Below are 11009 nucleotides of genomic sequence, written 5' to 3' on the forward strand. Positions count from 1 at the left end.
GAAAGCCCAGGTTGGTGAAGGGGTAGGATCCAATCTAACAACCAAAGACTTGGGCCAACTGAGCAATTTTGATCTCGTCCAGATTTATGGAAATAAGACATGATTTGTTAAAGTTGACCTTCAACCCAGTGGACCGAGAAAGAGAGTGAAGGATGCCCTTTAGGAAGAAAAACTATTTTTGGGACACCCTCATGATCAGAAGAGTGTCATCAGCGTATTGCACAACAGGAAAATCCAAAGAAATATCTTGCCCATTATAGCATTTTTATCGTCGTTAACTCGAAGCAACTTTCTCACAACTCACAAACATATTCTTAGAAATACTCTCCATCTAGCACCCTAAGGCCATTCTATGTGGAAGTTTAATGGGCACGATTAACTAGAGTGACACATCATCTAAGGAGGTTTGAAACTATGATGAAATAGTCTCATACAATGCATAGTTTTATCTTTGTTGTTTCCTAGGTCACATGCAAGACACATATATCTCGAAAACATTGTACATTGGATTTCATCCCCATGAAAATCATTTCATATTTTCACCATTAATACACTAACATATCATAAAAACGCTAACATGACAACCTATTTAATGTCCATAGAACTCCCACTGATAATGCCTAAGAGCATCTATAGTAATTATTATGTAGACAACTTTCTAATATGAATTTAAGAAGTTTTCAACTCTCTTCTCCAACAATTATATAAAGTAGGTCCCTAATTTACAATGTTCCTAAAAAAACTCAATTCCATCCCTACAGTTACTAACCTCGAGTCTCCTAAAATCGACGTTGGTGCTAAATTCATCACGAAAATCATACTCCAGCCACCGTATTGTGTCGTCACACCATCTTTATGACCATAAATCCATCTATATCGCTCCTTCATGTCGCTACTAACAGACAACCTCTATGCCAAGGCGTCACTAGAACACCTCCAATGTTACTTCCACGTTATGTCGCAGGGACCTCCATGGATGCGTGTGCTTGTCACCATGACCATTTGCGTTTTTATCGACAACTCTAAACTTCCAAGACGTGATGAAAGGTGGTTGATACAAACTACTCAAGTCTGCCAATGGCTTAAAACACACTTTCACAACCTGTGTACCTGACTAACCCCGTGACGTCGGAGGGTGGAGGCTTTGCCTAAACCCTCGTTGCTGGCCCCTTAACCTCACCCTAACCCGGCCATGGTGAGCTCGGATCCGGACGGGAACGGAGGCGCGCCGGACGTCTCCGAGCTTTTCTGCCACTACAACTCCCTCTACTTCCGCGATTCCCTCGGTTCGTGCGCTGTCTCATGGACCGAGGACCCACTACCTGATTGGTGAGTGCCGCCCCATCCCACATATTCGAATGGCGTACGGGTTCAAATTCCGGGTTACAAAAATCGTTGTTTCGGATGATGGATTATTTCTTGGTTGAAAGTTATCCCTTGTTTCATATTTCTTATAACTTGATTTGATACATTGCAATACAATTTGGGAGAACCTTGCCGTGAATGAATTTCAAGACCAAGACGGGCTAGCCCCTTTCGTCTCGTCAATCTATAAATCTCAGCTTCACACCTGTAGAAATCAGGATTCATGATAACCCCTTATTGTTCATTAGATTATTCCTAAAACTAAGTTTACTGCATCCAAGGGAATACTCGATTTTCAGTAATTGCACCCTGAACATAGTATGTGATCCTAAGCGCTGCATGTGGCCATCATTGCTCGCCTCTGAAGATTTCATTGATTTACTTGTTCATCTACTGAATTATGTTGCTGGAGTGTTGTCATGATGACTTAGGTATATGCTGATTTTTTTTATAAGAGGAAGGGGACAATAGAGAAAATAGTGTTAGGTCAATTGCATTGATACCTTTGGTCAGAGCTGCACACATGATATATTTGCTAGTCGGTTACACAAGATATGAGCCATCAAAGGCACTATTTGAATGGATAAAAAGGTTCGGGCCGAACAACTTGCTGACTATTTATCTTGGCAACACATTCTAATATGATTGTTTTATGACCTGCATTTATATATTCTTGTGGTTATGTTTGTGGTTCGACCGAAGCATTTAAACTAAGCTCAGACAGCTCTGAGCCCCAAAACTATGAATTTTATGCTGAATCTCTATTGCTTCGGAAGTCCTTTTGTGTGTGTTGGGGGGGGGGGGGGTACGTGTGTGTGGCTGTGTGGGTCTGAGATTTGTCCTGTCATGTTATCTAGTGAAGGCCTCTCGAATGTCCCTGGTGGTAATTCAGGAATCATCTACCATAAACAATTATGTATTCTCGTTGAATTTATTTTTGAGACACAGTTATGCAATCTTTGCATTAGGTTTGTTAAACACTGGGCATTTTCCCTTCTATTGCACATTGACCGTTTATAGCTTCACGTCTTCTTACAGATTTCAGTGGTATTAATGTGTAATTTTGATGAATAACATTAACCACTTCCAGTATTTATTTTCAAATCGTTTCTGCATGGCCTGGCACTTGATATATGTGCATGTGCTGTAGCTGGATAATTTGCTTATGGTACATCTTAAAGCCACTGCATAAAATGCAAACATTAATCCGTACATTTTAGCATCAGACTACTAATTCTGCATTACAATTAAATGAATTTGTGAAGTACAACTTGTGAAATATTTTGAAATGGTATATTGTTTGCCACCCTCAAGTTTGTCATTGAACTGTTGAAGTACATGTTAGCTGACTTTAGCAGAAGATTGGTGTTTTTGTTTCTTAATTATCTTCCTGCAGTGATGTAAGCACATGTGACTATTATCCGGGAGGTGGTGGCTGTATAATACTGCTTTCCAAATCATTATGCGGGTCTCATAATGGATCTGATCTGAAGAATGCTTTGCTTCATGAGATGATTCATGCCTATATTTGCATCAAAGACAATAACAGTAACCATAGGTAATTGTTCAATAGCACTTATTATTTTCTAGTACGCTTATGAGATTCTAATTTGTTTTTGATTGATTTTGAAATTATGAACACGCAGTGATCATGGTGCAAAATTTCAGAAACTGATGAATACAATCAATTTGAGTTCTGTAGCTGATCCCCATGTGAGTTGAAGTCCTGCATCAACTATGAGCTATTCTCTGCTCCATGATGAATTTCTGTTTAACATCATTGGTTAATTACATTCAGCGACCAGTTGATGGCTACAGCATAACTCTGCTCCATGAGATCCATAAGAAATATTATCACTACAAAGTAAGAATCAGGATTGCAATAAGCACACTTTAACCTATATTTTTCACATTAACATCTAGCAACCTGTGCAGTGTCAAAGCTGTGCAGATTTTATCAAGTCAACCAATATGAGAGGACCTTCTGGTGATGACTGCATTGAGAGAAAAGGTGTAGATGACCCATGTCATAATTCTAACTGTCACTGGCATAGGTATGGTTATGCACTTCATTTGATTGATTGCAATATTTGGTCTTTCTTGTCTACTCTGTCAAAAGTAAGAGTACATCTGATTGATTGCAGAAATCTAAGGTAATAATGAAACTTTTCAGCAAAAATCACAGCCTTGATTCCAACAATGACAGGCCACATCAGCACACGTTTGAATTAGGGTTTATACATGCGCTTAAGCCATTGAGGGCACATATAGTTAAGTTAAAATTAGTAGTTGTCAAACCATTTTGAAGTCATGCATTCAACAAGGAAGCTGATGTATCCTTGAAAAAGGAAGCTTGTGGGTTTGGATGATAGCATGTATGTCATCTGTTGGGTTCTAACAGGTGGAACAATTGAGGTACAATAATGAGACAAATGTGAAACAGTGGCTCTCAAATATCTTGTCAACTGTCCTCTCACCCCGTTCCGGCGAGGATATTTATAGGGTAACCAAGGGATAACCCCCTAAAGTACAGACTTGCCCTTGGTTACTTGCTACATCCTAGTTTTTGTCGTACAGCAATGTAAATAGGGACTGCTACATTCTGTCGGTCCAAGTATTAAATGCACCCATTCATATACCCCCATTGGGATAACGGTGTGCTTGATACTGACGGATGGGCCTGTTGCGGTCGACAGGTGGCCCATCTTGCCCGCACCACTTAGGTATTACTCCTCAGCCCTAAGTGTGGGATGCCTTCAAGACGAGGTCTTCGGCACTACTCATGTGATCCACGTCCGGGCCTCGCCTGCTCGATTGGTGGTCTGCGGACTCCGCCCATGGCGAGGTCTTTGTCGTGGCCTTCAAGGCCCATGTCGAGAGGTTGCGGTCGTAGGCGTCAATCAACATCGAAGGGCTTGTCCCATGATGGGCAGTCTCTTCAGCCATCCTTGCGGCCTTCGATGATCCCTTCACTCGTGGGTGGCCAATGGCCTGGGCAAGGTCCGTGTCGTAGCCTCCTCAGCCTTCGGCGGGAGGATGATAGTCGGAGGCATTGTCCCATGCCAACGGATGAATCCAACATAAGCGAAGTTCCTCAAACATTCCTTGCGGCCTTCGAACCTTACGTTCATGGTAGCGAAGACTACTAAGTGATTAGTCGTAGTCAATCGGGTCTATGATCGACGTCTCGTTCAGCCTTCTCCCCAACACCATTGGAACTTAGTTGGATATCAATGTATTTGAAGTCAGCCTCTCCTAATTTTTTTGTCATGAAGAGAAGCAACATAATTGAGCTGTTTTTAGGTGTAGGTCTAATAATCTCAACCTTAGTAATTGTAATAAATTAGCAAATGTGTCTATGTGTTGCAAAAGAACATACAGCTTGTTGCGCGGTCACATGGGCGATTTGTGGCTTGGAGGTTTATTTAATGGCTGCCATCTGTTTCAATAAGTTTCGTAATCTAATCATGTAAGTCTGTATCATTGCTTGAGACATGGAATCGGATATTGCACCGTCGTTGGATGCACATTGTTCTAACTTGGCATCACATACGGGACGGGAGAGGGAGGGTCATGAGAGCACTATGGGAAGTAAAAAATACGGACGATATTAGGTATAGGTATGCCAATTTAACTACATATTTTATGTCTTATTCATATTCAACTCCAAATATATATTTGGATTATATCCAAATCTGAAGCATAATAACTCTTTGTATATAACATCTTATCAAATGAGCACGTGTTGGATTCATGCTTTGAATGTTTTTGTCTATTCATATTAATGTATTTGGATGTTTGGCTTTAGACACAAGCAGCAGTGTTCGGGTAATTATTGTAGAGTTCAAGAATCATCACCAGGAGGTCCAGAACTAAAATGTTTGGAAGGTAATTAACTAAATACCTACCAGTTCAATTTATGACATCATATTATATTATAAAGGAGATCATTTTCTTTCTACAAATGCCTGGGGATGGGGGATGGCTCAGATATATCTAGTATGCTAAATGTACCTTGTCCAGAACTAAAATATTTGGAAGGTAATTAACTAAATACCTACCAGTTCAATTTATGACATCATATATTATAAAGTAGATCATTTTCTTTCTGCAAATGCCTGGGGCTGGCTCAAATATATTTAGTACGCTACATGTACCTTGTACAGAGTTATGAGATTGCTCATTGTTCTTGATAATCTCAGCTGTAGAAGCATTCAATGAGGGCAAGGTTGAAGAACCTGCCTGTACAAGTTGGCACACCACACATACATCAAATAAGAGCAGAAGAAGCAATAAAAACGAGCGGGAAGATGCCTCTGTGGAGTTCCTTCATGTTGCACATAATGCAGTTGTCTGTTCAGGACTGGATTCCTCTTCAAAAGACAGGTCCAATAAGAAAATCAAAATTTCAAAGGATGTTAACTCTGACCTTGGAAGGACAGAAACTGTTCAGGAAGCACCAAAACGCAGAAGAACAGCTGTACTAGATAACCAAGAGTGCAGCAGACGGAAGAAAAGGAAACAAAGCAATCGGTGTGGTTCCTATTCGGTAATAATTGAATGGTTGAATTACTATTGTCTTAGTGAGTCGGATGAAGATGAGGTGCCGTTGATCAATAAGCGAACAGAAAGAAGGCGCCGACAAAGATTACATGAAATGTATCTAGCCAGGGAATCCAATGATGTTGAGTTTGGCAGCTCAACTTCTCATAAGGTTGGTTCTTGCTCACTAGCTCCCAAGGACAATAACAAAGGTGAAAGTGTGCCAGCTTCTCAACCTGAAGAAAGATCCTGCTCAAGTCATCCTGTGAGTAGCAACGGAGTTGCTGGAAATCAAGCTGGTCATGAACATATGTCTTCTCCAACGGATTCACCAATTAGAGGTGAAATTGTAGACATTTCAGATGGTTGAGTGCAAGAGTTCCGCGTTAGTTCCTTGTAGCTGGATCCTGGATGAAATAATATACAGTGTAATGGCTATAAAGACCCTGGGTTTTCCTATGCACCTTCCAACTGCTAGACATGCGCACACTGCCAAGCAGCCTTTGTACTGTTTTCCCCCCTTCATCTAGCCTTTGTATATAAGCTTATTTGTTCCTTTCTGCATTCGCCGCTTTTTCCTGGCTGTAGATTGTTTCTCCCAGGTCAACCATATCCGTTTGAGATGCTGATCTATAAAAGACTAAACTTTACTAATAGTCCTATAAAACTTAGGTGTCGTTTGGTTCACAAAATGCAACGTAAATGATAACGGTAATGATTCACACTTAAATACCGGCGGTAACAAGTTTAAATAAGACAATATTCATTTGTAGTGTGGTATTGATTACGGTTGGACTTAAACAAACATGATTTAACGTTATCGGTCCATTACGTTACTAATATGTGAATCAAACGGCATCTTGATGTTTTAGCTCTAGGACAATATATTTGACTTGTATCAGCTTGAGATTATGATTTGCATTTCTCATTTCGTTTAATGAGGGGGTTAGTTTTTAAATTAGTTCAGTATGTAGTAGGTAACTTGTATAGAGCAATAATTTATCGTAAAAGTCATAAAACAAGTTTTGTTGGACGAAGTAACATTTCGTCCATCCCTACTGTTACGGTGTTATTCATAGCCTCTGCAGCGTGGTTTGGGGCTCGTGGCATTACAACCAGTAGAATCAGCACGTCGCAGGGGGTGCCTTTGTAGTTGTAGCGGTGCAGGTGAACCAGGCGGGACACGCCGAAGGCACCGAGGCCGCGGCGCGGCCTTCAGACAGGCGCACGCGAGGAGCATGACGGAGCGGTAGTTGAGCGCGGGGTAAGGGAAACCAACTTTTTTGCAAATTGGCCCTTTTCGGGTTTTTTTTCCCACAAATACGTCCCTGGCAGTTTCATTTCAAAAAATGGACCCTTATCTCGGCGCCGTCATCATTGGCGCCGAGCTTCCATGTGCCGGCGCCAGTACTATTGGCGCTCATACGTCAGACGTGGCGGTTGGCTGGCAGTGACGTGTCAGGGGGTCGGCGCCAAGATCTACGGCGCCGACCCCCGTGTCGGCGGCGCAACACGTGTCCGGGGGGTCGGCGCCATAGATCTTGGCGCCGACCCCCTGTATTCAACATCTGTCAATCTTCTGTGCAAAAAAAAATTGAACTCACGCCGCCCCCAAGACCCCGCGCCGGCGCTACTCCTTCCCCGGCCCGCGCTACTCCCCGGCGGCGCTCCACCACCGGCCGCCGCCGCCCCGCCCGCCCCCGGCCGGCGACGCCCCGCCCGCACCCGGCCGGCGCCGCTCCTCCCCGGCCGGCGACGCCCCGCCCACACCCGGCCGGCGCCGCTCCTCCCCGGCCGGCGAGGCCCTGCCACGCACGCCCCCGCCCCTCAAGCGCCCCCGCCGCCCCGCCCCTCAAGCGCCCCCGCCGCCCCGCCCGGCGCCGCTCCTCCCCCGACCGGCGCCGCGCCCGCCCCCCGGCAGCCCCGCCACGCCCGCCCCCCAGCAGCCCCGCCAGCCCTGACCGCGCCGCCGCCCCGACACGGCCGGACGCCTCCCACCGCCGCCGCACGGCCGTCGTCCCGTTCCGGGCGCGCTCCTCGGTCGCGCTCGCTCCTCGCCCGCGTCGTCGACGTTCATCCCCGACCGTTTAGGTAAATTTTATATGGTTTTTGTTTATTGTGCAAGCATTTTGTGTTAATTATGTTAAATTGTTTTGCTATAATTTGTGGTTTTTTGAATGTGATGAATGTTAGTTATTGTGATAAATGCTAATTTGATTGAATATTATGAATGTGAGTCAAATGTGCATGTTTTTTGATCGCCAACTTTTGACTACGGGCGACAGCAGCATGCGCAGCTTCTTGCAGGTAAGCCCACATGCATCGTTTATAGCCTTTAGCGTGTTATGAATATGTTGTAAACTAATATGTCTTTGGCATGCAGCGTTTATCTAGGCGCCTACGTGGAGCTGCTGCTCGCTGTGGCTGCAGGACTACTGTTGCACATGACGTCCATGTACCATCGTGTACCGACACAGCAACGCCCTCCACAGGTCTTGGTGTTGGCTTCGACTACGATCACGACGAGATAGGACCTTCACAGCTTGAGGGGGCTCCTTCGACACAGCCATTACAACCACAAGATCGTAGGCGACACCGCTCTCCACAACGTTACACTCCAGGCACCGACGCTTTAGGCAAGGGTAAGACTAGGAGACGTTGAATTGGTTTGGACTCTATGGACTTGTTATGTAACGTATGAATTATATAGACTTGTAATGGACTCATTTGGCCTCTACGGGCTTGTATAACATTTTAATGGACTTGTATGAATTCTATGGACTTGTAATGAACTTGTTTAGACTTTTATGAGCTTGCTTGGAATTGTTTACAATTGTATGCACTTGTATGTTATGCTTATCTATGAGTATATCTTGGATTGACAAAAAACAGAGAAAACTCTGCCGAAATTTTGTGAAATTGTTGGTTATGTCATGTAGCCTTTACATAACTATTACATAGCCTTTTCAGAAGCATTAATTTTTGGACTAGCATCTATACTTTTCAGATCCATTTCGTAGCCTTTTCAGGAGTGCTTATATAGCCTTTTCAGAGTGTAAAAATAGCCTTTTCAGGATTGTATATATAGCCTTTTCAGAAAAAGAACATAGCGTAGGACATGTAGCCTTTTCAGAACAAGAACATAGCCTTTTCAGAGTTTTTGTACATATCTGATGTTTATAATCTATTACATTATCTATCCTTTAGCCTATATATACACGATCCTTTGTACATTTGCTTCATTGTGCAATAGAATGGCTTCAGGGTCTTCTAGGGGCAAGGGTGCGGTAAATGAGAGACGAAAGGATGGAGGGAAGTTAACTCCAATGTCTTTTGATGGCCCTCTTGGTCCAGATTTTTTTGAAGAGGCGGTTTTTAACTTTCCAGTTCAAAGTAAAAAAGATTTCAACAAAGAGGTTAGACTTAGGTCCTACGATAATAGGAGAGAAGATTGGCCGAAGTGCATGCATGGCGAGGATTGCTTGGTGCAGATGTTCGTTGAGGGTGGAATTGATGGAGGCCGGCGTTTCTTCAGATGTCCTTATGCATATGTACAAATTAATTTCTAGTCCTTTTTTCTAAATACTTTTGTTGTTCAGTGAAACTAACTATAAACATTTATGCAGCATTCATTGGTCAAGGAGAATTGTGGGTTCACTCGTTGGGTAGATCCTCGTCCAATTTTTCCTCATGCGGAATACATATCCTACCTACAGAATAGGATATTTGATCTAGAGAGAAGTAAGCAACAAAAATGATGAGGAACAAAGAGACACAAACAATGGTGGTGCTTCACAGGTGCAAGTATGCCCAGATCCATATTGTTGCTGCCCTTGTCACAACAAGAATGTTGGTCCTCCGTCGTCTCCACCGCACCCACAGCAGACACCAACAATGGGAGGATACTATGGGGAAGGGTCAACTCAATTTGGAATGTGGGAGCACTACTAGAAAACTCTTATGTATCAATTGCTTTTAGCGTGTTGGTTATCTATTTCAATTGCTTCAAGTCGCCTTCAAGAATTGCTTTAAATCTACTTTTCATCAATTATGTATTTATGTAATTTTTCATGGCGTCTGAAGGTAATTCATTACGAAATATCATTGTTCGACAATACATATTACCGAATAATAAGTTCATTATTACATAACTTCAAATAAAACACCAATACTACTGAGTACAACGGGGCCATTTGCCTTTGCGAAATGCATCAGGGTTCTCCTCCATTGCTTCCTTTGCACGACGTGCACGCTCAAGCTTCTTCTCCTTATCTTCCCTGCATTCAGCAACATGCCTCATTTTCTCTTCGTCTTCACGTTGTTGCTCGGCAGCAAGCTCCTCTCGTCTTTTTTTCATCCTCTCTTTGTCCTCTGCATCCCACTTTTGAAGATTCTCCAGCCACTTCTTATCTTTCTCTGATATTTCTGTGTCAATCCACTGCTCAAAATCACATAGCGGTGGAGGAGTCTACAAAATACGCAAAAAAACATTTACAAAAACATTCACAAATGTAAACATATTACAAGACTATTCTCACCATTAAATTCATCCGACGTTGAACAATAGTTGGCTCAAATGCAAAGTTAGCACACATCCAATACCTCTGTCGATAGGTGTCATGATCTTCAGACTTATCGACCTTACAAGGATCACCACAAAAACACATAGGCACTGGAACACCACTTGGCAAAGGCAGCGGGTCGATGGCAGTTCCGGTCAAAGGACCCTTCCTAAATTTCCATAAACTCTATAACAATCAGAAATATAATAGACTCACAAAATAAGAGGCAGATCCAAAACTTACCTTTGTTTAGCATATTTACCACGCCTAGACATATCTAGTTTAGAAGAATTGAAATGAGCACAGCAACAAGCCAGACGTAGGATAGTATTTATAGGAACGTACCTCGGCGCCATAGATCTTGGCGCCGAGCTAGGCGTCGTTGACCGGGCGCCTACCTCGGCGCCAAGATCTATGGCGCCGAGGTACGTGCCACGTAGATCCAGGTCACACCGGCGTCTGACGTATAAGCGCCAATAGTATTGGCGCCGGCACACACATGCTCGGCGCCAATGATGATGGCGCCGAGCATAGGGTCCA

General features: G+C 43.3%; 2 protein-coding genes across 2 annotated transcripts; one reads left to right on the top strand and one right to left on the bottom strand.

The window, feature by feature from the left end:
- Positions 1 to 1001: 1001 nt before the first annotated feature.
- Positions 1002 to 6471, top strand: LOC103632821 (uncharacterized). Its single transcript, XM_008654555.4, has 7 exons — positions 1002 to 1329; positions 2762 to 2923; positions 3012 to 3078; positions 3164 to 3229; positions 3301 to 3419; positions 5174 to 5253; positions 5568 to 6471. Exons 1-7 carry the CDS (start codon positions 1193 to 1195, stop codon positions 6275 to 6277), a joined length of 1341 nt encoding a protein of 446 aa, XP_008652777.1. The 5' UTR covers positions 1002 to 1192; the 3' UTR covers positions 6278 to 6471.
- A 3527-nt stretch (positions 6472 to 9998) lies between these two features.
- LOC103632840 (uncharacterized) lies at positions 9999 to 10814 on the bottom strand. The gene is made up of 2 exons (XM_008654568.4): positions 10446 to 10814; positions 9999 to 10375 (listed from the first exon to the last, which is right to left on the bottom strand). Exons 1-2 carry the CDS (start codon positions 10572 to 10574, stop codon positions 10079 to 10081), a joined length of 426 nt encoding a protein of 141 aa, XP_008652790.1. The 5' UTR covers positions 10575 to 10814; the 3' UTR covers positions 9999 to 10078.
- Positions 10815 to 11009: the final 195 nt, after the last annotated feature.

The sequence above is a fragment of the Zea mays genome, chromosome 1 (genome assembly GCF_902167145.1).
Source record: "Zea mays cultivar B73 chromosome 1, Zm-B73-REFERENCE-NAM-5.0, whole genome shotgun sequence".
Classification (NCBI taxonomy): Eukaryota; Viridiplantae; Streptophyta; class Magnoliopsida; order Poales; family Poaceae; genus Zea; species Zea mays.